The sequence below is a fragment of the Polypterus senegalus genome, chromosome 4, assembly GCF_016835505.1.
Source record: "Polypterus senegalus isolate Bchr_013 chromosome 4, ASM1683550v1, whole genome shotgun sequence".
In the NCBI taxonomy this organism is placed as follows: domain Eukaryota; kingdom Metazoa; phylum Chordata; class Cladistia; order Polypteriformes; family Polypteridae; genus Polypterus; species Polypterus senegalus.
Genome location: NC_053157.1, coordinates 232415521 through 232442072, shown reverse-complemented (window position 1 = coordinate 232442072; position 26552 = coordinate 232415521). Strand labels below are relative to the sequence as shown.

General features: G+C 42.4%; 1 protein-coding gene across 3 annotated transcripts in view; it reads left to right on the top strand.

Moving 5' to 3' along the window:
* The window catches only part of LOC120528131 (gastrula zinc finger protein XlCGF8.2DB-like), a 54212-nt gene continuing 27660 nt past the window's right edge, over positions 1-26552 (top strand). The window contains exons 1-3 of one of the 3 annotated variants that reach the window (XM_039752188.1): positions 1-187; positions 4137-4659; positions 13319-14493. In XM_039752188.1, the coding sequence (XP_039608122.1) occupies positions 4260-4659; positions 13319-14493 (1575 nt within the window). In that variant the 5' untranslated portion in view covers positions 1-187; positions 4137-4259. Of the gene's footprint in view, positions 188-210; positions 555-4136; positions 4660-13318; positions 17027-26552 lie in introns of those variants that run through there. The other 2 variants (XM_039752185.1, XM_039752187.1) reach the window with 2 other exon arrangements.

Here is a 26552-nt window from a genome sequence, read left to right as displayed (position 1 = left end):
GTAGCACACAGGCGCAACTTCGTTTCATGGGGTCGCGTTTTGATGACTCTATTTGTATTTGCGACAGCCAAAAGAGGTCGGCTTCCTTCCAGAAAATACAACTTAAATAAAAAGAAAAAAGAAGAAGGGGATAGGAAAAGGGAAACGGAGTGAGAAAATACAGCGGCAACGCGGAGGAGGAGTGTCGGTAAGTGATGGAGACTTCGGGCGCAGACAGGAATACCGGCGGATGGGTGAGCAGCGGAGGGGAGCTGAACTGAGCTGTGCTGGCAGCGGGCCGGAATCAACCCCAAGTCAGGCTATTTGCGTATAGTTTATTGCATAAAATTATGGGACAGAGTAAGGGAAGCTCGGTAAAGAAGGAAGGTGATGATTAGCGAGCATCAGGATGGTTTCACGTCCAGAAAAGAGCACCACAGATGTGATGTTCGCTCTGAGGGTGTTGATGGAGAAGTTTAGAGAAGGCCAGAAGGAGTTGCATTGCGTCTTTGTGGACCTGCAGAAAGCATATGACAGGAAGACCTCGAGGGGAGTTGGGGTTCAAAGTGGAAAACGTGAGTTTTGAACCTTTTGCCTCTTTCTGATATTGTCTCAGTCATCCGCGTTATGTCCACACACTACTGAGCGCTTCGTGAGGCTAACATGGTGGGTTCATGACTCGGGTGGAATAGAAAAGCTTTTCGATACCTCGGGGTTGTGACGTCACTGGAAGGGACAATTGTTGGGGGGCATTTTTAAACGGCTGGAGGTGAGGTTAAGGAAATGGCAGTGTATTTCGCCTGAACTCTCTTTTCGACGAGGAGTTCTCGTTATTAACAATCAAGTCGCCTTCATGCTGTGGCATAAACTGAGGAGTGTTGATCCACCACCAGGACTCCTCACTCCATACAAAAAGTATTCGTTTTTTTGGAATGGTGTGCACTTCCGGTGGAGGAAGGAGGACAAAGGCTGATTGATGTCTGCAGTAAAGCAGCAAGTTCCAAGTTTGGGGAAAAAAATAGCCCCCTCTTTATTCAATACGATTGAAAATTTGTATTTTAATGTCCAGCTATTGTTGATGGACTTAAGAAATTTAGATCTCGCACCATTACCCAAATTCTACAAGGGAGTTTTACTGACTTGGAGCTCCTTCGCTTTTCAATGAACCCCTAATTTTCAGTTCTCTATTCCCACGGCCACTGCTTTTTATGGTTAGTTTTGTAAAGTCCTCCATTAAAAGTGGGATTGTGTTTTTTTTCTTTTCTCGGTTATTGGAGGAGGATAATAAGAGCTTTAAAGATGGCACCGTGCTGGCTTCAAAGCTGGGTATTTGATCAGTACAAATTATTATTTATTATCCTTTATGACAAAAGACTTTGTCAGGTTAAGAGGAAGTCAGGGAAACTCAACTTCAGTGCGTAAGAAGATAGAGGATGAGGCCTGCTTTTCTGATCTGGAGGTGTAACCTAAAGTGGAGAAGAATGGTGTGAGGCAGGAGTCCATGTTAAGATTTGAAAAAAATGAAAGGGAATGTTTTTGATCTTTAACAAAGTGAGATTTGTATGTATATTGCATTAAAGTTTTCAGTCTTATAAATCTAAAAAACACCATCATGACACCCTGGACTGTAAAATGAAATGTAAAAGTGGAGGTCAGGCCAGCATGGAGAGAATTTTATAAACGACCAAATAATAAGAGAGGAGGTGATTTACAGTGGAGAATCGTACACGGGCTCATCGCGACCAACATGTGCTCTTAAATAAACTTCAGAGTGATGTGAGTGACAGATGTGCCTGCTGTGGGGAGAAAGATTCTTATAGGGTTATGAGATTGAAAATAAAATCTGTTTTTCTACTTTTGGAAATTATCTGAAAAAATTATAGATACATATAATGATCAGAGATTTACTTGGGGCAAGAAATATAACAAAAAAACAAAATTAAAACTTCAATTTTTAAATTATTTACTTGGGCAAGCAAAGTTGGCCATTTTAAAAAGCCATAATAACAGACAGGAAAGGCACTATATAATAGATAGATAGATAGATAATAAAAGGCACTATATAATAGATAGATAGATGTGAAAGGCACTATCTATCTATCTATTATATAGTGCCTTTCATTCTATCATATAGTATCTATCTATCTGTCTGTCTATCTATCTATCTATCAACTATATAGCGCTTTTCACATCTATCTATCTATCTATGTGTCTGTTTATAGTGCCTTCTATATAATAAACAGACACAGATAGATAGATGTGAAAGGCACTATATAATAGATAGATAGATAATAAAAGGCACTATATAATAGATAGATAATAAAAGGCACTATATAATAGATAGATAGATAGTGTCTTTCACATCTACCTATTTATCTATCTATTATATAGTGCCTTTCCTATCTATCTATTGTATAGTGCCTTTTATTATCTATCTATCTATCTATCTATCTATCTATCTATCTATCTATCTATGTGTCTGTTTATAGTGCCTTCTATATAATAAACAGACACAGATAGATAGATGTGAAAGGCACTATATAATAGATAGATAATAAAAGGCACTATAAGATAGATAGATAGATAGATAGATAGATAATAAAAGGCACTATAAGATAGATAGATAGATAGATAGATAATAAAAGGCACTATATAATAGATAGATAGATAATAAAAGGCGCTATATAATAGATAGATAATAAAAGGCACTATATAATAGATAGATAGATAGATAGTGTCTTTCACATCTACCTATTTATCTATCTATTATATAGTGCCTTATCATATCTATCTATTGTATAGTGCCTTTTATTATCTATCTATCTATCTATCTATCTATCTATCTATCTATCTATCTATCTATCTATTATATAGAAGGCACTATATAATAAACAGACACATAGATAGATGTGAAAGGCACTATATAATAGATAGATAGATATGAAAGGCACTATATAATAGATAGATATGAAAGGCACTATATAATATACACATAGATATGAAAGGCACTATATAATAGATAGATAGATATGAAAGGCACTATATAATAGATAGATAGATAGATATGAAAGGCACTATATAATAGATAGATCATCTATCTGTTATATAGTGCCTTTCACATCTATCTATTATATAGCACCTTTTCTATCAAATAGTGCCTTTCATATCTATCTATCTATTATATCTATCTATCTATCTATCTATATCTATCTATCTATCTATCTATCTATCTATCTATCTATCTATCTATCTATCTATCTATCTATCTATCTATCTATCTATCATGTCTGTCAGTTGTTCTTTCTTTAGGGTTTTTGTGTTTTGTGGTCTTTCTTTTGGCAGATCTTTTGAGCTCCGGTGTTTCCATTTGAATGATTTCCTGCCTTTGGACTGTTGTCTTTTTAAAGATTTCCTCCTTAATTATTTTACTGTCGCTTGTCTTATTTTTTTTTTGTGGAGTGCAAGGTCAGGTGGTGGAGTGAGAGAAAGAGAGGGAGGAGGACTGAAGGAGGAGGTGTCAAGAGGAGTGAGAGGAGGAGTGCTTTTCTCCATAGAACAGTAGGTGTGGAGTAAAGCCTGGCCATCTTAACAGAGGGTGACCACCCACCACTCTGACAGGACCCCACTGAGGCTGGTCGCTGGTTTGTTCACATTTCTAATGGCTGTCTGATGTGACTCAGTACATGTTTGTGCTGTTCGTGTATTTCTTTTTTTTTATTTTTTATTTATTTGTTTCTCTTTAATTGTGGTGTGGCCTATCAGTTCATCACACACAAGCCACGTCTCTCTGACGTTTAGGTCTCTTGTGGATCACCTTTGGATTTTTCACTGCTGCAGTTTTCCTAGCCTTGATATGAGCTGCGCTGCCGATCTGCAGTGGTTCAAAGTGGAGAACTTGAGCTTTGAACCATTTTTCCTGTTCCTGACTTTGTCTCAGTCAGTCGGATTTTGTCTGCATGTCCAGCAGGTTTATGTTGACTCTCCACTGAGAGCTTCGTGAGTCGAACATGGTGGGTTCAAAGCTTTCCAAATCTCTCATAATAAAGTTGGTTCGTAGTTTGCTTTGTTTTTAATTAAAATTGGAATTTAACCCTGGAGTGTGCTCAAATTATTTTTGAGGACTTTCTGAAGTGATTCTATTCATTTTTTTTTGACAGGTGAAAGGAGCCTCCTTCCCAGTCCCCATGGACCCCATGCAGTGAGAGGTCAGGGCTGTCCATCTGAGTAGTGAATCTCAGAAGAGCAGACAGTCGGAGTTGGTGAAGCGTTTCACACAAAGCATGGCCACAGCCAGAGAAGGCGGCATGAAGCAAAGAACGGCACCCATTAAAGAAGAAGACGACGGGGAGTGGGATACCCTGGGTGAAATCTGTGTGAAGCTGGAGGAGTGTGAAAGAAGAATTTCAGCTTTTAAAGAAGAGGAGCCCGAGATGGAGACGCTCGACATTAAGGTCGAGGATCCCGACGACTTCTCAGCCAGCCTTGAACCGAAAAAGCACAAAGCTGGGAATGTGTGTAAGCCAGACGACTGCGAAGAATCTCATTGGAGTGCGCGGCCCGGGACCGCTGGCAGAGGACCACCGGCCACCCGGCAGATTTCTAAGGAACTGAAATCGGAGTGTGAGGAGGGAAACCGTAGAGAAGAAGAAGAAGAGATGTCATCTAGGAGCGGTGCAGTCAGTAAGTCGGCAATTGGCAAACGGGTTTTGAAAAACCTTTTTCACTTTGTCAGTAGGGGTTTGTCAGTGTAGATTGATTGGCGAAAATGGCTAACTTTTCCATTTAAAATGAAACGTACAACACAAGAACGTGAAGGACTGCAAATATTTTCTCAGTCCAGTGTGTGTGTAGGTTCGGTTAGAACTGTGACTTCTATCGATCGATCGATCGATCTATCTATCTATTTATCTAATAGTTCTTATATAGTTCCTTTATCTATCTATCATATATTGTCTTTCATATCTATCTATCTATTATATAGTGCCTTTTAAATCTATCTGTCTTATAGTTATTATAATGTGCCTCTATCTACCTATCGATCTATCTATCTATTATATAGTGCCTTTTAAATCTATCTATCTATCTATTATATAGTGCCTTTTAAATCAATCTATCTATCTATCTATCTATCTATCTATCTATCTATCTATCTATCTATCTATCTATCATATAGTTATTATATAGTTCCTCTATCTATCTATCATATAGTGCCTTTCACATCTATCCATTCATCCATCCATCGTCATACACTTGAAAAGCATTTCCTTGCCGTAACTGAAGCTCCTGCTGTGATTTTTGTGGTTCTACTAGAACATTCTCTGATATGCTCATTCCAGGTCAGGGTCTCCTAGTGGTGGGCGGTATGACCAAAATTCACAGTATCACGGTTTTTTTCTAAATTATCCCGGTTTCACGGTATTTAATAGTATTTATTTCCCCATGCATGAATGGATGTTAACCACATTTCCCACTGCAGTTACTTCAGTCGACTGGCTAAGAATAACCGATTCCACTGTCATGAGAATTGTACAAAAAAATATTTTAATGTGCACACAAGTATTAATACAGGCTTGCATGGCCCCATAAAGTGATAGTTTTCAAGGGGGTAGCACTAATGGAGAGAAGGAATCACATTGCATGACAGTCAAAATATGGAGCCTTTTTATTGAGCAAATTTTGCAAACAACTTAAACTATAATTTTGACAACATATTGTCAACCATCTAAAGAGGCATTTAGACTTAGTCGAATATCCAGAGGTGCTTGTCAAAAGTTGTATTGCACCGAACATGTCTTAGAAAAGGAATAAACAGTAAATCTTTTTTGTAAACCAACTACACTTTCTGTTAATGTTAACAATCTCTGTCCACTGACATGTTAAAGTGACATTTTTTAACAACTTTACCATCATTAAACTGCATAATATTTAAACTAATAAATATTAACAATAAAAAAAATAATAGTGCAACTTCCAGTAATAATACTATTACTTCAACACTTCAAGCCCAGGTACCTTACACAGTATTCACCAAAATAAAATAAAACAAGTGCAACTTGGTGATGACATCTTTACCAACTGAACCGTCATTAAGGCAAATTGCATTAATATGGACCTTCCTTCAAGCTAAGCTACATACATAAATAATAAAACTGCAACTTGCAGTTTTAATGCTATTTGTGGCAGGGCTGTGGAGTCGGTAGATAAATGCTCCGACTCCTCAGTTTCTAAATCTCCCGACTCCTCTGTATGTATATTAAACTATGCTACTGTATTTTCTACATCCGTTGAAGGAAAGGAAGGCAACATACATGTCATATCACCACAGAACTACTGGCTAGGAAGCCAACACTCTACTATAATGCCAGATTAAAGACAAACACAATTGATTGGTGGCCGCAGATTGCGGGTGTCCGCATGGACGGGCAGATCCAGCTTACCGAAAATCTCGACCACCGCCCCCATCCAAAGTAATGTGATTCCTCCGTCTGCTGCAGTGGCCGTCTCCTCTGTCAGCCAGCCGGAAGTTTAGTGCATTGTGTCACTCTGTGAACGAGCCTCTGCTGGAGACTGGTAGGGAGATGTGTGTTCTCGGCTCCTTCGGCCCCCTTCACTAGCGCATAGCGAAGGGGAGCTGAGAACACACCAGATGATTTTTCAGGCGTTTGACGCGTGATGACTCGTTGAACGGCCGAAAAATCGGCAGTGCATCTGTAAATGTATGGGGGGGCTTTAGGCTAGGTTCACAGGTCCCTGTAACAGTGGAACACGACACAATGGAAAGCGGTGCCGCACCTTACCTGTGCATTACATCCCATATAGTGACGCATACAGTCAATGAAAAGCATGCTTCATGGTTACTTGACATGTTCGTTTTGTGGTAACATTATGCACTGCATGCATTGGGCTTTATTCTTACAGCAGAGAAGTAGTTCATTAGGACTGTTTGCGAATTGGGACATTTCAACTTACTTTTTTAATTCCCATTTTAATTTAGTAGGAGTCGGTTAACTTTTTGCCGACTCCGACTCCAGGTACCCAAAATTGTCTCTGACTCCACAGCCCTGATTTGTGGCATAGTGGGTCTGCGGCTTAAAAAAAAGGTCTGTTTTTAAATCCAGTTCGCCATGTCCGTCTCCGTGGGCGCGATTGCACATCTGCTGGGAGTTGATGAGGCGATTAGGGCTGAGTCGCACCCGGTCGTTCTCTATTGATTCTTCGGCTTACTGCGGCATGTGAATAAGGAGCTGCGCCGACGGAGATGTATATTTATGAGCCGGCAGGATAGGGGAAAGCAAAAAAGAAAAGAGAGAACACAAGGAGGTTAAAGAAGGGAAAAGGCAGTCATGGGAGATGATCCAGACACCAGGAAGGTGAAGGCAGCACAAGCTGGGGCTCCGTGAGCGAGCGCAGGCTTAGGCGATCTATGGGCTGGTTCATCCCACTAACTAAGCGTGTAGAGTGGGGCGAACGAAGTGTAAGACCACCCAATGGATCCGAGGAGTGTCTGAGTGGGGGTGTGCCGATCTCGGACGGTCTGACTGCGCATTGTGGCGGCAGCCAGCACAGGAGGAGTTGGCAGAAAGCGGTTTGTGCTGCAAAGCAACGCCCGTAAAGGGTGAGCACTTGGAAGACAGAAGGTGGTGTGCTGCGATCGGAGAGACTGCATTTTAACCTCTATTTTAACGGATTTATTTATTGTGGATTTTATCCCCACGTTTCACTGGTTTTATGAATTTGCTGTTTATTTGGGTACTATATTTTTCTGAACACTGCACAATGGACACTTTCAGTTTTACTTTTGACTGTTTTTAACAAAAGCACTTGAGCACTTTCCACCACCCCCTGACTTCAATGAGATTTCTCAGCTCATCTCGGTCCTAACTATCAACGGTGTTGGTTCAACAGATTCCCATGTTGGGAAGAGGGAGTCTGTAGGGAACCGGCATCTTCACACTATTACACAGTATTGAAGAAAAAAATAAAATCAAACCAGTACAACTTGGCTTGCAGTATTATCCAGTAGTCCAGTACTATAGAAACAGTATTCACACATTGGAACATAATGGTCCGTACCTGAACTTTTAAAACCAAAGTATCTTCAGACAACAGACACGGCACCTTTTTTTGTTAAAAAGTTCTTCTGTGTCATCATGTTCAACTTTATTGTCTGCTACAGCTTCCGTTTAGGAATGTTCTCTCTCCATTTTCAGTGCTCAATACCTCCACTAACGCCATTCCTGTTTTGCGGTGCAGCAGTGAAAACGGTCCCCCCTTAAACAGTTTCCCCGCTGCGCCACGTTCCGAACGTTGTTTAGGCTATTTAAACCGGTGTTCCGGTATAAGACAAATCCATGTCATAACAAAAATAAAAAACGGTTTTTGGTATGAACCGGTATACCACCCAGCACTAGGGTCTCCCCATATGAGGCCTGAGCCCATCCTAGCATTAGAGGAAAAACAGACCCCTAACAAGCAGCCCTGGACAGGGTGCTAATCCATTTCAGAGAGGCCCATGTATCTTTACTCCCACTGGGCCACTCAGTTTGCCAAGGGTGCCCATTTTTGGGGTCTGGTCAGCTCAGGTGAGAAGCGTCCAGCTGCAGTCAGGACAGTTTTAAGCCTCGAGCAGATCTGAACACTTCAGATGCTAGGAGGTCCGATCAATTGACAGCCCCCTCGTTTCGCTGGTGAACTGACACCCCTCATGATGATTTCAATTCTCTTTAGTTCCTGCACTCTAGTGTGTATTCATCATTTATTAAACTAGATAGATACTTTATTAATCCCAAGGGGAAATTCACATAATCCAGCAGCAGTATACTGATACAAAGAAACAATATTAAATAGTAATAAAAATGAATAAAAATGAACTATCGCGGTCTCTCAGTTCTGCATCCAAAACAGTTGTTTTGATGTCGTGTATTAAAAACAAATTGAGCAAAAAAAATCGTACCATTTTGTAGTACACGTGTTATGTCTGCGTTTGCCGCGTCTCATTCATGAGGCTGCTCTTTTTAATACGTTCGCGGAGTAGCGGCTCTGTGGCTACACTGGTAATCAGAAGGCTGACCCCATAGAAAAATGGGAAATGCTAAGGAAGAAGAATTAATGATATGCTGCACTCCGCTACGATTAGCACTTCATATTCTTATAGACTCTCAAACGAATAAATCGTATCATTTGTGTAAACAGTCAAAATATGCAATACTACGCTCCAGAGTGTATTATTACTGGAGTGCCAAATTTGAATATTTATATTAACGATGCGTTAATTGTGGCGAAGTTGATGCTCCAGAGGAATGACGCACTCGCCCTCAGAAGCACAAAGAGGTATAAAGTAGTCGTTTGAGTCGCCCAGCTCAGACCTTCTGTGTTTGCCGGGCGGCTTTGTGTGCCCATTTTAGGGATGCTTTGTGACCTCACAGCAACTACGAAGAGACGTTTATCACGTTAGCACGACAGTTTTATCCTCGTGAAGTTTTTTTTTATTTATTTATAATAAATATTTTTTTGCACACATGTGTTAAGTTTGCCACCATTACTATAATAGAACATTTAGCACAAAAATGTACTGCAAACACAGGGGTGGGGGCGTGGAAAGTGGGCGGAGTCAAAAGAGAGGCAGCTGACAGGGGCGTCATCTTATGGGCCTCAGAATGTCTCAGGTCGCCGCTGAATGTGTCTGTCCGTCTCAAACTGTCCCAACATGCAGCTACAACAACATTTATTTCTATAGCACATTTTCATACAAACAGTGCTTTACATAATGAAGAATAGAAAAATAAAAGACACCGTAAGAAAATAAAATAAGTCAACATTAATTAACATAGAATAAGAGTAAGGTCCAATGGCCAGGGTGGACAGAAAAAAAAAAACAAAAGGCTGGAGAAAAAAAATAAAATCTATAGGGATTCCAGACCATTAGACAGCCCAGTCCCCTCTGGGCCAAAGGAGCTGGACTCTCTTGGGTCAGGTTCAGGTTTGGGGGCGCATGCACTGGTGAAGCGTGTCACTGTACCCACCACACAATGAAACAGTTTGGGATCCTGGAAGGCATCCCCGTGCCACACTCTGAGAAAAGACCCCCTATCTGCTGCAGCCTGGTGTTACGTGGGTGTCACCTTGGCCTGGTCGCAAAATCACCCGGAAAGTTCAAGCAAATTATAGAAAACAACCCGATCTAAATCTGTTAAGTAATTCTCTCGTGAAAAGTGGACAGACATACAGACAGAACGCGCTTGGACCACAAAATTTTTCAAACCGTTACATTCCAAATAAGTCCCAAGTCCTCATGGTGTATACACACACACACACATATACATATACATACATACATATACATACAGTGGACCCTTAACTTACGAACTCAATTCGTTCGCGAGGGCTTGGTTGTAACTCAAGTTGGTTGTAAGTCAAGACTGTTTTTCCCATAAGAAATTATGGAAATACCCATAATGCATTCCGAACCTCCCAGAGCAACACTTACTTAACCTTTTCATAATAAAAAAGGGTTGTATAATGTGCATAATTTACCAACAACACCAATAATTTTTCTAATGAACAGACCAAAAAGTTATAAAAAGTGCTTAGCCTACCAGAAATACCAATTTCATACTGTATTCACCTTATAAGTCGACATCTTTGGCTTGCAGGAATTGAGGAGGAGGAGAATGAAATGGAAAGTGGTTAAATCTTTTCTTTTTAAAATTGTCGAGATGGTGGAACTTCGACATGCTGTACATATTAGCGAGATCAATCACACGAACGCCACTCTCATATTTCTGCACAATTTCCCTTCTTCATTTCGATTGTAATCGCTTTCTTTACCTTTCTATACCTTTATTCATTTATTTATATATATATATATATATATATATATATATATATATATATATATATATATATATATATATATACACTGCTCAAAAGAATTAAAGGAACACTTTTAATCAGAGTATAGCATAAAGTCAATGAAACTTATGGGATATTAATCTGGTCAGTTAAGTAGCAGAGGGGTTGTTAATCAGTTTCAGCTGCTGTGGTGTTAATGAAATTAACAACAGATGCACTAGAGGGGCAACAATGAGATGACCCCCAAAACAGGAATGGTTTAACAGGTGGAGGCCACTGACATTTTTCCCTCCTCATCTTTTCTGACTGTTTCTTCACTAGTTTTGCATTTGGCTACAGTCAGTGTCACTACTGGTAGCATGAGGCGATACCTGGACCCTACAGAGGTTGCACAGGTAGTCCAACTTCTCCAGGATGGCACATCAATACGTGTCATTGCCAGAAGGTTTGCTGTGTCTCCCTGCACAGTCTCAAGGGCATGGAGGAGATTCTAGGAGACAAGCAGTTACTCTAGGAGAGCTGGAGAGGGCCATAGAAGGTCCATAACCCATCAGCAGGACCAGTATCTGCTCCTTTGGGCAAGGAGGAACAGGATGAGCACTGCCAGAGCCCTACAAAATGACCTCCAGCAGGCCACTGGTGTGAATGTCTCTGACCAAACAACCAGAAAGACTTCATGAGGGTGACCCAAGGGCCCCATGTCCTCTAATGGGCCCTGAGCTCACTGCCCAGCAGCATGCAGCTCGATTGGCATTCACCATAGAATACCAGAATTGGCAGATGCACCACTGGTGCCCTGTGCTTTTTACAGATGAGAGCAGGTTCACCCTGAGCACGTGACAGAAGTGAAAGGGTCTGGAGAAGCCATGGAGAACATTATGCTGCCTGTAACATCATTCAGCAGTTTGGTGGTCTGGGGAGGCATATCCATGGAGGGTCACACAGACCGCTACAGGCTTGACAAAGGCACCTTGGCTGCCATTAGGTATCAGGATGAAATCCTTGGACCCATTGTCAGACCCTATGCTGGTACAGTGGCTCCTGGTGCACGACAATTCCTGGCCTCATGTGGTGAGAGTATGCAGGCAGTTCCTGGAGGATGAAGGAATTGATACCATTGACTGGCCACCACACTTTCCTGACCTAAATCCAATAGAACACCTCTGGGACATTATGTTTTGGTCCATCCAATGCCACCAGGTTGCACCTCAGACTGTCCAGGAGCTCAGTGATGCCCTGGTCCAGATCTGGGAGGAGATCCCCCACAACACCATCTGTCATCTCATTAGAAGCATGCACCGATGTTGTCAGGCATGTATACAAGAACACAGGGGCCATACAAAGTGCTGCATACAATTTTGAGTTGCTGCAATTAAATTTTGGCAAAATGGACTAGCCTGCCACATAATTTTTTCACTCTGATTTTTGGGGCGTCTTTGAATTCAGGGCTCTGTAGGTTGATCATTTTCATTTCCATCAAACGATGTGGCATCGTTCCTAACACATTACCCAGTCTATATCAGTATAGATATCCAGGAGGATTTCTTTTTCCCATTGAGATCTGATGTGTTTTCAAAGTGTTCCCTTAATTTTTTTGAGCAGTTATATTAGGGTGGGTGGTCCAGGTCTAATTATGTAATTTTCATTACGCTATAACTTAAGTTTATTACATAGAAAATCACCCAAAAAATCCCAGACCATCAAGAAGTGTATGAACTGACGACATGAAGAATTGTCTTTGCACCGAACTGGAATCGTCCCCGCATGAATCAAAGTCATCCAGACAGTCTGCATAATTAGATCTGGACTATCAGATTTATATATATAAAATGTGAAGTACAGAAAGCACAAGAGAACAGATTAAGGGATGGGGAGCCGTCCCCTGTATACTGTGTGAAGCTCACGTAGTGAAAACAGCCCTGAACCACAGGTCATTTGCAAAACAACCTCACAAAAAAAAAAATGAATAGTGGACAGAGGGAGCTTTTATGGAGTCGAAACTGGAAGGGGTACAGATGCAGAGGAATTGAGGATGACGTAAATGGAGAGGGACAGAGATGATGTCATCATAGGAGCGGGAAGTGAGGACATCAATGAGGGACCGTCAATGAAGTCAAAGTCATCTCGGGTAAACGGTCATCTTCAGAAAATCCTTTTATGTACTTTTGGACTTCAGATCTTTGCTTTTTCTGGTATGGAATAGAGAAAGGCATTATTAATACGCTGTCCTGTAGTCCCATCCCGTGTCTTTTCGTGCTCTGTCAGGTCCGTTGGCTGCCCCCCAATTGTGCGTGTGTGGTTTAAAAGGTTAGACTGTTACAGAGAGATGGTGAATAACCCAACATAAGCATTTTTAAGGTATGGGAGGCTGGAGTAACTGGTCACAGACACCAGGTGAACATACAAAGTCCGTACATGCATTTGGCAGACAATTTGTCTTTTTTTTTTTTTTGTCTAGCATTGATCTAAACTGTTTGATTTATTTCAGGCTTACAGGAGAATGGCAGCTTCTCCTCATCTTCATTTGCTCAGACCTCTCCTCAGTGGAAAAAGCGGGACAAGAAGATGGCTAAGAAATCAACAAGAGGATCACGGATTTTGACAGCCACTTCTTTGGCATGCAGTTCTGTTCCTGCTGACAAACACAATCAGCCCGAAGCCCTCAACTCTGATCAACAACAAGTGCGTAATACAAATCACACGGCCTTGTTTACCAACTCATCTGACCATAAAGATAATACACTGATTCGTACAAAACAGAAGCCATTTGCCTGCTCTGATTGTGGCAAACGATTTTCACACAGCAACAGTTTTCACAGACACAAAAGAATTCACAATGGAGAGAAGCCCCATTGCTGTTCTGAATGTGGCAAGTGTTTCTCAGACAACAGAAATCTTAATAGCCACATGACAATCCACACTGGAGAGAAACCCTATGCCTGTCCAGAGTGTGGAAAAAGATTCCCATTGTTGCGCAGTCTTCAGAGCCACATAAGAATCCACACTGGAGAAAAACCCTATTGCTGCTCTGAGTGTGGCAAGCGATTCTCTGACAATAGCGGACTTCGACAGCACACCCGAATCCATACTGGAGAGAAGCCATACTGCTGTTCTGAATGTGGTAAACGATTCTCTCAGAGCAGCAATCTTCAGAAACACCTTCGAATCCACACAGGAGAAAAACCTCTTTGCTGTTCCGAATGTGGCAAGAGATTTTCAAACAGTAGCAGTCTGCAAAAACATGTAAAAATTCACACTGGAGAGAAACCTCACTGTTGTTCTGAATGTGGGAAAGGATTCTTACAAATCTATCACCTCCAATGCCATATCAGGATTCACACTGGAGAGAAGCCGTATTGTTGTACTGAATGTGGGAAACAGTTCTTACAAGTAAGCCAACTTCGGAGCCACATCAGAATTCACACTGGAGAAAAACCGCACTGTTGTTTGGAATGTGGCAAACGATTCTCTCACCTCAGCAGTCTTCATAATCACTTAAGAATTCATACTGGTGAGAAACCCCATTGTTGTTCAGAATGTGGGAAAAGATTCCTACAAATCGGCCACCTACAACAACACATTCGAATTCACACAGGAGAGAAGCCTTATTGTTGTTCTGAGTGTGGCAAACAATTCTCACAAACAAGTAGCCTTCACAATCACATGAGGATTCACAATGTTGCATAGTAGGAAGGACTGGTTTCTACTGGTTTATTGCGGTCTTGATATTGGTGCTATGTGATAGAATACTGAACAGTATGGCTGCCAGAAAACATGTACTGTGCAATGATATTGACATCCAGCAAAAGATCAAAGCTAAAAAATGTTCAGTGTAATAATGCAGAAATATAGATAAACAATTAGATGAAGTCCGCAGTGGGATACGCTTGAATATTTTTGGTAAGGAGCTGAATGGCTACAGGAAGGAAGCTGTTGCAATGGCATGTAGCCTGAGTGGCACTGGGGTGGTAGGTCGATTTATAAATGGCTGTTGAGGAAAGTAGGGTTGTTGCAAGCTTCTTCACTCAATTCTTAATCCTGAGAGCGAACAAGTCCTTTAGTGATGGAAGCTGACAGCGAGTTTCTACAGAGCAGACCACCCGCCTTAGCCTCATCTGGGAAGTTGGGAACTGGTCAGAGCACTGATGGTGGGGACTGAATAAAAGCTTATTAGGAAGGACTGAGGAATGCCGAGCATCCCAAGATAAGAACAACTAATAATGGAGGTGATTTGTTTGTCCCGCTTCAGAGGAATTGGGAATTGTTGTCCCCAGAAACTTAAAAGACTCCACCGTAGACACCCCTTGGCCATAGACATCAATGGGAGGATAAGGCAGGAGGGCATGTGTGGAAGTCAGGTTCCATATATGCACTGTGTTTAGATCAGCAATCCTATGAGCACCCCATACTACAAGGTGGACCCCCTCCTTTTAGTAGTAGATGTGAGAGGAGACCCACAGGTGGCAGACTGTAAGGATTTAAGGTGGAGATCATTAATGGACTGGAGGTGGGCCACCATCAAATGTTCAGGGCTTTTCATAACTGCTGTGCTGGTAATCCTTAAGTCAGAACAGTAGGAAGGACCAGCCACTACTACAGATTCTGGACACTTTCTTGTGAGTGTGTCCATCAAACAGGACTTGGTGTCCTATATCTAGACACTGATGCCCAAAACCGAGTAACAGAAAAAACAGAAAACCGAAAGAGCAAGTGAGCGTACTGTGCTGTGGTAACACCATGCAATAAAACTGAAACAGTTCCGTGCAATAATATCAAAATACCGATGAAGACTATGGTCAAGTTCACAGTGTGCTACCAACTAACAAGGCGTACGGAGACAGAGGAGTAGAAGGAATACACTTGGAAATGTTTGGTAAGGAGCTGAACATCCACACGAGTGAAGTTTTGGAGAGAAGAATTGTGGTGGCAACCTGGTGGGTAGATGGCTGCCTGACTGTGATGAGTCTGCTGGAGTCTTTCTTGCTTTCAAAGGAGTCATTTAGTGGTGGATAATTTAGACCCTCTGCTGTGGCCCGGTATTGGCAAGGGAACAGGAATAAAAAGTTGAGAACACTCTGGATGATGGCTGAGTAAATGTTTATTAGCGTGTTGAGGGTCTTAAGCTGGTGTAGGAGGAACAGACAGTACTGTGGTTCATTAATTCAAGAGGTGATGTTCTTGCCTCACTTCAGAGTGTCAGTAATGGTGGATCTCAAAAAAGACTCCATTATGAACGTGACCTGGTTTTAAGATTTCCACAGATGGACAGAAAGAAGGGAGTCCACAGTAGGTAACCACCATTTCTAGGGTTTTGATGTTCTTTATTACCAGGCTACAAGGCGGTTCACTTACCGGAACGGGGTATCGTAATGTCATTAAGGAATGACATCCACACCTCAATTTCATTGGAATTATGAAAGGAGGTGCAATCGTGAATGTAAAGTGAGAATATGGAAAATAAAAGGTCGTGTGTTAGCACATCTTAATATGAACTTAATATGAATTTCTGTGGGAAGCGAGTATGCTAAGAAGTTAATCAATAAAGGCATATGCCATATTTCTTTTTGGACAAAGGTCAGAGAAAAGCTACCAATATTTAATAAATCAAAGGGGGAGGGAATGGGAGAAAGATGAATGGAGATCAGCCTGAGGTCAGAAGAGGGGGGAATATGTGCTGCCGGTCAGAAAATACAGTAAGGGTAGCAAGGGACCAGTGCTGAATGATGAGCTACAAGGAATAGTGGTGGCCACAGGAGGAGCCTGAGAAAAGACAGCTGGGTTGGGGAGTCAGGGTAAGCAGCGAATGGTGATAAGAAATGGTTATATACGTGTGTGTACATATATCTACAGTCAGAGTCAAAAGTATGTGAACCCTTTGGAGTGATCTGGTTTACTGCATAAATTGGTCATAAAAAGTGATCTGCTCTTCGTCCAAGTCCCAGGTACTGATGATCTACACAATCAGCTTAAGGTAATGACACACAAACAATTCTACTCTTTCATGTCTTTATCTTACAAACACATTCAACGCTCACAGTGGTAGTGTATAAAGTAAGTGAACCTGGGATTTAATAACTGCTCGAGCCTCCTTTGGCAGCAGTGACCTCAACCAGACACTTCCTGTAACTGCACATCAGACCTGCTCATCTTGTGGGGGGATTTTCGCCCACTCTTCCCTGCAGAACTGCCTTAACTCTTCCATATTCTTTGGTTGTCTTCTGTGTGTGGCTCTCTGACTCTCTGTCTTCAAGTCATTCAATAGGATTGAGGTCTCGGCTCTGACTGGGCCGCTCCAAAAGGCGCAGTTTGTTCTTCTGAAGCCATTGTGCGGTGGATTTGCTGTGATGTTTGGGCTCGTTGTCCTGTTGCATCACCCAGCCTCTTCTGAGCTGAAGTTGACAGACAGACACCCTCACATCATCTTGGAGAATTTGTTGATAAACTTGGGAATTCATTTTCCCCCTCAATGATGGGAAGCTGTCCTGATGCAGAAAAGCAGGCCCAAATCCTGATGTTCCCTCCAACATACTTTACTGTAGGGATGATGTTTCGATGTTGATATGCGGTGCCCTTTTTACACCAAATGAAGTTCTGCTTGTTCCTCCCAAATAGTTCAACTTTGGTTTCATTGCTCCACAAAAAGTTTTCCCAGTACCAAGTACACAAACTTGAGGCGTTCAGCAATGTTCTTTTTTGATAGCCGTGGCTTCCTTCTTGGTATCCTATCATGGACTCCTTTCTTGTTGAATGTTTTGTGTATAGTTGACTCGTGACTTGCCACTTCTAATGACTTCTTCAAGTCCTCTGCTGTCACTCGAGGGTTCTTCTTCACCTCATTGCTGACTTTGCGTTGTGCTCTTGGGGTCATCTTGGCAGGGCGCCCACTTCTAGACAGAGTTGCCACAATACCAGATTGTCTCCATTTATAGACAACTTGGCTAACAGTAGACTGATCTCAGATCTTTGAGATGACTTTGTGACCCTTTCCAACCTTAGGTAGACGAACAATTCTCCATCATAGCTCTTCAGACAGCTCTTTTGTGCGAGGCAGGACTCCCATCTGGATATGCTTCTTGTCAAAAGCTCCAACTCGGACTTTATAGTGTTTGGGATCAATCAAAGTCATTGTAGGCCACCACACCTCTGAACTTGTTTCATTAAATGGACTCCGGGTGTGAGAAATTCGCACTGCAATGAGCTTTTTAAAAAGTCATTAGCTTGGGGTTCACTTACTTTTTCCAACCTTCAGTTTCACAGTTTGAATGATTTATTCAATGTGGTCAAAAATTCTCTGAAAATCTTCAGTTATAGGAGACTGTGTTGGTACATTATTGGGACTGACATGAAGATACGGCCATGTTTTATATGGGAATTAGACATAAATAGAGAGAATTCCTAGGGGTTCACAGACTTTTTACTTTGACTATATATATATATACATATATATATAATAAAAAAAAATCTTGGGGAGCAGACTAGGGAGATGAGACGTGATCTTCTCAGAAGACAATTTGTCCCACGAGAGACACTTTAACTTGCTTCCAGCTCTTAAAACAACGACATGCGACAAGCAGAACAGGCAGCTCACCAGCAGCAGAAAGACAGCAGATGATCCGCCGGCATCTCCTTAGGGTGTGTTCAGCCGCCCCCCTTCACAACGCAAGCAGCGTTATACGTCTGCCGAAAAAGAGATGTAACCACACCCGGGGCCGGAAATAAAGGGCAAGTATTGTTTTTACAAAAAATTTTTAAAGTAAAAGTGAAAATAATGCATATGTTATTCCCATGAAGATAACAATCTCTTTAAATTGTGTATCCAGTAAACCAAACACGGGGGTGAGCGAGCAGGGGGTGGAGCCCCCTAGTGTATGTGTGTATATATATATATATATATATATATATATATATATGTGTGTGTGTGTGTGTGTGTGTGTGTGTGTGTGTGTGTGTGTGTGTGTGTGTGTGTGTGTGTTACGGCCAAAGCTCAAAGTTCTGCTAGTTCCCGAATTGGCCGGCCACTACGCATTTTGACTGAGAGGTGTGGCTAAAGTCCAATTACTAGTAAATGTCCAGCATATATGCTACTTTGGCTGGCCATTTCACGAAATCAAGGAAAGATCAGACATTGGCTGGTCAATTGACAGCGATATTAGCCGTTTCCCACTTTGGCCGTAACACATATATACAGTATACTGTAACATTTGGCTTGTTCGGGGCTCAACTTGATTGGGTCGAGTCCACCTTATTGTTTATTGCAATAAAAGCTAATTACTCTGTCTGCCTATCCTTCAACTCCTAGAGCCTTCTTTCAAGGTGAGAATCTCCGGTGCACCTTTTGCTTCTACAAGAACAAGAGGAGTAAATGAACGCCGCCCTGAAGCCCCTCTGCCGACAGAGGGGAGCTCAGGTAGACGTTGGTCATCCCCTGACAATACTTGGGAGGTCCAGTCAGCCTAAGGAGCAATTTGAGGGTTGCAGTGTGGAAGGTGGAATTGAAACGGGAGCCTAACGGGCATTAGGAGAGACGAGATGATAAAGAGTGTGATGGAGGCTCTGATGACAACCTGTATGAGTCAAAGAGGAGAAGAGTGACCGGCATCAGACACTCGGAGGTTTTCATAACTGCTGATGTCTGGGTGACTGGTCCTGAATCAGGAAGGTCACTACTGTTGTCCTTATCCAGAACTGGGATAACTTCAATGCAGGCCTGTGTAACATCAGTAAGGTATTCAGGATCTTCTTTTAAAAAGTTAGCAAATAAAAGTGACCACCTAAGGCGAGAGAGACATTTCTTAGCTTTGGATTTGATTTTCAGAAGTGATCTTGGGGTTCTTAAATGTACAAAGTCCACCTCCAACTGTGGACTGTGACAAATGGAAATCAGACGCAAACCCCAAATGTGACGAGAAAGGTGCAGGCAGCTTTGATAAACGTGCTACCCCAAAGTTCTGTTGTGTGTCATTGATTTTTTTTTTTCTTTATTTCAACGTATACGATTTCTCATATTAGGAATTTGTTCATTTTCGCATACCCCTTGGGGTCAGAGCGCAGGGTCAGCCATTTTACAGCAGCCCTCTAGCAATTGTAGGTTAAGGGCCCAGCAGAGTAGGGTCCCCTTTGGTAGAATCTTTTTTAATTTTAATAAAGTTGCGAAAACCTCAAGTAAACTTTGTTCACGTTGTCATTATGGGGTGTTGTGTGTAGAATTCTGAGGAAAAAAATGAATTTAATCCATTTTGGAATAAGGCTGTAACATAACAAAATGTGGAAAAAGTGATGCGCTGTGAATACTTTCCGGATGCACTGTATGAATGAGGGAAGTGTGACTGTGGCGAGGTCTGCGGTAGGAGTGATGGAGGTGGGATTACATCAGGGATCGGCTCTGAGCCCTTTCTTATTTGCAATGGTGATGGACAGGTTGACAGACGAGATTAGACAGGAGTCCCCGTGGACTGTGATGTTTGCTGATGACACTGTGACCTGTAGTGCGCAGGTTGAGGAGACCCTGGAGAGGTGGAGATATGAGGAGGAGAGGAATGAAGGTCAGTAGGACCAACAAGACAGAATACATGTGTGTAAATGAGAGGGAGGTCAGTGGAGTGGTGAGGATGAAGAGAGTAGAGTTGGTGATGGTGGATGAGTTTAAATACTTGGAGTCAACAGTACAAAGTAATGGGAATTGTGGAAAAGAGGTGAAGAAAAGAGTGCAGGCAGGGTGGAGAAGAGTGTCAGGAGTGATTTGTGACAGACGGGTATCAGCAACAATGAAAGGGAAGGTCTACAGGACGGTAGTGAGACCAGCTGTGTTATATGGGCTGGAGACGGTGGCACTGACCAGAAAGCAGGAGACAGAGCTGGAGGTGGCAGAGTTGAAGATGCTAAGATTTGCATTGGGTGTGATGAGGCAGGATTAGAAATGAGGACATTAGAGAGGAGACAAAGTCAGAGAGGCGAGATTGTTGGCTTGGACATGTGCAGAGGAGAGATGCTGGGTATACTGGGAGAAGGATGCTAAGGATAGAGCTGCCAGGGAAGAGGAAATGAGGAAGACCTAAGAGAAAGTTTATGGATGTGGTGAGAAAGGACCTGCAGGTGATGGGTATGAGAGAGTAAGATAACAAGGACAGGAAGATATGGAAGAAGATGATCTGCTGTGGCAACCCCTAACCGGAGCAGCCAAAAGAGGAAGAAGAAGTCGGACTCAGATTCTGATGCAAGTGATCTGGAGATCGAGACCAAAAACGAAAGTGAGGTACCATCATCAACTGATCAACCTCCAGCTAATAGTGGTGCTGAACACATTCGTGTAGATGAAGACCGCCACTCATAATGACATGAGGTACACACCAGATGGCATTGCACTGTGACAGCAACTGCTGCTGCCATCCCCGTTCCCGTCACGCGAAGACAACCTGGCAGCTGTCATGCCACCCGTGAGCGTCTCGAGGCCACAAGAGACTGTGAACTGGCGGCCATAGCACCGAGCAATTGATATTTTAGGTTGAGTTATGTGTGAGACCCTCGCTTTAGGTGCTTTTCGGAAAACTGCATGTTTTAGAAAAAAATATTCAGTCCTCAAAGAGTTAAGGAGACCGACAACTTTGTTCACATCTTTAAACTGCACTATACGTCAGAGTTTATGCGCTCACATAACACAGAAACTAAAGTTTAAAGAGTCAGTGTGAAAAGACAAGCGTTTTCCACGATAATTCAAGTGGTCATTTCTCAATTATAGCTAAAATATAGATTTATTCCAGCCATATTTTCACTGACTCAAAATCTGACATTCGTCAAGTCGACTGTGTGTTTAAACAGATTACAGAAATTGGTGTCCTGGCTTTTAAAAGCCTCCAGTTGTCTTAACCGACTTAATTGTGAGTGCTTCTGTTGCTTTGGGAAAATCCAAGCAACTCCACCAAAAACCACAGAAACAAAAAAAAAATGGCGGACATCTGCAACCCTGAAGGCACCCAAGCTTATCTGTACAAGCAATTGCAGATAAATACAAATTTCTAGGGACCACAGGAAGGAGGCTCAAATGAATGCCCAGAGATGTGCAACCTTTGCTCAGAAAGGTTCAACTGAACCCCAAGACGACACCAAAAGGAGCTGAAGGCATCAGGTACCAAAGTATCTCCATCCACCATTAAGAGAGTCATTCATCACCAGGGACTGAACAGCCGTCCCTCAAGAAAAAAAAAAAAAAGCCAAAGTGACCACCAGGAAAAAGACCAGGGGCCTCATGTATAAACGGTGCGTACGCACAGAAATGTTGCGTAAGAACGTTTCCACGTTCAAATCGCGATGTATAAAACCTACACTTGACGTAAAGCCACACACTTTTCCACGGTACCTCATACCCTGTCGTATGCAAGTTCTCCGCTCGGTTTTGCAGACTGGCGGCACCCAGCGTCAAAGCAGTGCTACTGTTCCTGTGTGGTTTATCTTTCTTTTTCAGATCCACATCCCTGACGTGGGCTTTATAAATACACTGAAATTAACTACATATTGTTTATTAGTTTAATGCATCTGATTGTAATTAACCTGTAACAATATAATGGTCCACAGAATGGTCAAACTATTCCAAATACCATAACTGCTTTAGCGTTGTTACTCTCACTGCACCTTCTTCTTCTTTCAGCTGCTCCCGTTAGGGGTTGCCACAGCGGATCAACTTTTTCCATATTACTCTCACTGCACCACGCGGAGCAGCTGATCTGAAAGAGAATTATCGGTATACAGCATCAACCACACGCTACCTCAGCCATGCTGTCTATTGAACTGCACTCACATGGCAAACGCTTCAAACCTTTCCTGTACGGACCTCGCGGTTCAGAAACAGTTTCATCCCAAGAGCTCTAAACGCACTCATTAAATCCATCAAGTGCTCCTTGTAGAACTGTCTGTACTTATAAGTACAATCACTTCACTGTAAACTTGCGATACCGTTATAATATCGCACAAAACCTGAGCCATTTTATAAAGCTCGTATTTACATATGATGACGATATCATTTTTAAGATGAAATTCAGCAAAATATGTTGATTATATTATACAGATAAAACTTTAACTTCACTTAAATAATCTATATTATTAATAATTAAAGGACACGGTGTTGCTACGCTTGCAAGGATCTGGCGCTCCATTCACGGATTGTTCCTGCCTCGCACTGTATGCTTCACTGTGACTGGCGTGAAGGATAGAATAATTAAACACGTACTATGAAGATATTTCAATGTTTCTTAAAAGTTTTGAAGAATCGGCGTTATAAGCTTACAGATGGCTTAACGTCTATTACAGAGCTGATTGTGTGGCGATTGGGTATTTGGAGAAAGAAAAGGAAGGACAGGAGTTGGAGGTTAGTACGTTTGAAAGAGACATTACTGCAGGGGCAGCCTTGGGCATGTGCAAACTGTGCACCTGCACACGGCCGCCAAATCCCAGGGGCCGCCATGGCAATATACAGTATATTGAATATAAAACAGAAAGAGAAAATAACGACACATCTAAAAACGCAGCGGCAAATTTCGGCAAAATTTAAACGCTTGTGTCATGAGCACGAGGCGGCTATGCAGTGTCCGCATTGGACGTAGCCATCCACCGTGCATAAGATACCGAAGGGGCCGCCATGAGCCTAGAGCCGCCCCCGAGTACTGCTGCAAAAAAATTACTTCAACGAAGGTCGCGCATGGCACAGCAGCATCTTGTGTGAGGCATGAACCATCACTGGGCCACCGTGTTCCCATGTTTAATAACATTCTTTCATTCCTATCATCATGAAAATGATATCACGTATACATCTCAGTATCTTAGTTATTCAGAGAGCTGTAATATCACAAATGTAATGGACTCTGTGTCCTGTCGGAGGAAGAGAGCCAGTTTAAGAAGCACGTAGTGATTCACACTCACAGAGCACATTTACTGCTCAAAAGAATGAAAGGAACACTTTTTAATCAGAGTATAGCATAAAGTCAATGAAACTTATGGGATATTAATCTGGTCAGTTAAGTAGCAGAGGGGGTTGTTAATCAGTTTCAGCTGCTGTGGTGTTAATGAAATTAACAACAGATGCACTAGAGGGGCAACAATGAGATGACCCCCAAAACAGGAATGGTTTAACAGGTGGAGGCCACTGACATTTTTCCCTCCTCATCTTTTCTGACTGTTTCTTCACTAGTTTTGCATTTGGCTACAGTCAGTGTCACTACTGGTAGCATGAGGCGATACCTGGACCCTACAGAGGTTGCACAGGTAGTCCAACTTCTCCAGGATGGCACATCAATACGTGTCATTGCCAGAAGGTTTGCTGTGTCTCCCTGCACAGTCTCAAGGGCATGGAGGAGATTCTAGGAGACAAGCAGTTACTCTAGGAGAGCTGGAGAGGGCCATAGAAGGTCCATAACCCATCAGCAGGACCAGTATCTGCTCCTTTGGGCAAGGAGGAACAGGATGAGCACTGCCAGAGCCCTACAAAATGACCTCCAGCAGGCCACTGGTGTGAATGTCTCTGACCAAACAATCAGAAACAGACTTCATGAGGGTTGCCTGAGGGCCCAAATGTCTACTGCGCCCTGTGCTCACTGCACAGCACCGGGGAGCTCAATTGGCATTTGCCATAGAATACCAGAATTGGCAGGTCCACCACTGGCATCCTGTGCTTTTCACAGATGAGAGCAGGTTCACCCTGAGTATATGTGAAAGACGCGAAAGGGTCAGGAGAAGCCGTGGAGAATATTATGCTGCCTGTAACATCGTTTAGCATGACTGGTTTGGTGGTGGGTCAGTGATGATCTTGGAGGCATATCCATGGAGCGACTCACAGACCTCTACAGGCTAGACAACGGCATCTTGACTGCCATTAGGTATCAGGATGAAATCCTTGGACCCATTGTCAGACCCTACGCTGGTGCAGTAGGTCCTGGTTTCCTCCTAATGCACGACAATGCCCGGCCTCATGTGGCAAGAGTATGCAGGCAGTACCTGGAGGATGAAGGAACTGAAACAATTGAATGGCCTTCACGATCCCCTGACTTAAACCCAATAGAACATCTGTGGGACATTATGTTTCGGTCCATTAGGCACCGCCAGGTTGCTCCTCAGACTGTACAACAGCTCAGGGATGCCCTCATACAGATCTGGGAGGAAATGCCACAAGACACCATCCGTCGTCTCATTAGGAGCATGCCCCGTTGTCAAGCATGCATACAAGCTCGTGGGGGCAACACAAGATACTGAAAAGCATTTTGAGTAGCAGAAATTAAGTTTTTGAAAAAAATGGACTAGCCTGCCACATCTTCATTTCACTCTGATTTTAGGGTGTCTACACAATTGAGTCCTCTGTAGGCAGAAAACTTTTATTTCCATTAAAAGACTTGGCATCCTTTTGTTCCTAAGACATTGCCCTGTCGTTATTTGTATAGATATCCAACTTCATATTGAGATCTGATGTATCTAATGTGTTTCTTTAAAGTGTTCCTGTAATTTTTGCGAGCAGTGTAGAAGATCAAATACAAAACAAAGCATTTAACGTGCTACTTTAATTACGATGTGATTTGAGAGACTGGTTAATTAAACGATTTTAAGATGAAGTTTATGATGTTCTACTTTAATGACAAAATAAACTACGTGATTAAAGTGAAAATTTCAAGATTAAAATTTTGTGCTTTTTTTTCCCCACTGTGCTTAATTTTTTTGTCTGTTCCCTAATAAGCTTTCATATGACACTCAGACAGTGGGCTACAACTCTACAACTTTGATATGTGACTTCTTTTTTATTTCCGGCACTGTGCGATTTTGTAAACGTGAGCTTTCGAGTTTCTCCAACACGCTATGTCACTCGATCAACTTCCTTTTGTTGATTATACCACGGTTTATTTGAACAAATAGTATGTTTTTCCTTTGCCTCCACTTTCTGAAATTCTTATATTTTCCCATTGTCTTATCACAGAAGGTTGAGCTTAAGAGCGATTTATATTGATTTGCATATTCAAAGAGGTGTAATTCTGGGAGGAGCTGGGACGTTACATAAAGCGCGTGCACAAGCGTTAGTTTTCACGCTGATCAGGATTTATGTAGCTGAAGAACGTGGAAGTTGGTGAACGCACAGATTCCTGCATCTGGATTTTTCTGTGCGTAAGCACATTTCGGCTTTTGTGCTTACGTCATGTTATAGTGCGAATTCTACGCACGGCATTATGCACGAGGCCCCAGAAGTCCACCAGAAGGAGTTGGTCTCGTCCGTTATGGGAGATGGATGTCTGAAGCGGAGTTCCATTAGCAGCGGCTTTATCCATCCATCCATCCATCATCCAACCCGTTATATCCTAAGTACAGGGTCACAGAGGAGCCAATCCCAGCCAACACAGGGCACATGGCAGGAAACAAACCCCGGGCAGGGCGCCAGCCCACCGCAGGGTACACACTACTTTTAAGATTATACCTGAAATTTTCCCTGTAGAGAACTTTCTTCCGAAATTCAAAGAAAATGTGAATGTTAACTGTTCTTTCGCATTGGCAGTACACTGAAACGCTGTGGGAATATTATTTACCCGAGGTATCCTGTATTTACCCAACCTGAGAAGTTTCTACTCCAGTATATAAACATGAGTAACAAGAAAGGGGGTCAGAAAGAAACAGAAAAGAAACCTAAAGTTACATCCAAGTCTAGACAGGCATGCAAGTTCCAGGTACGGCCTTTCAGAGACTGACCTGGATCAAGCAGG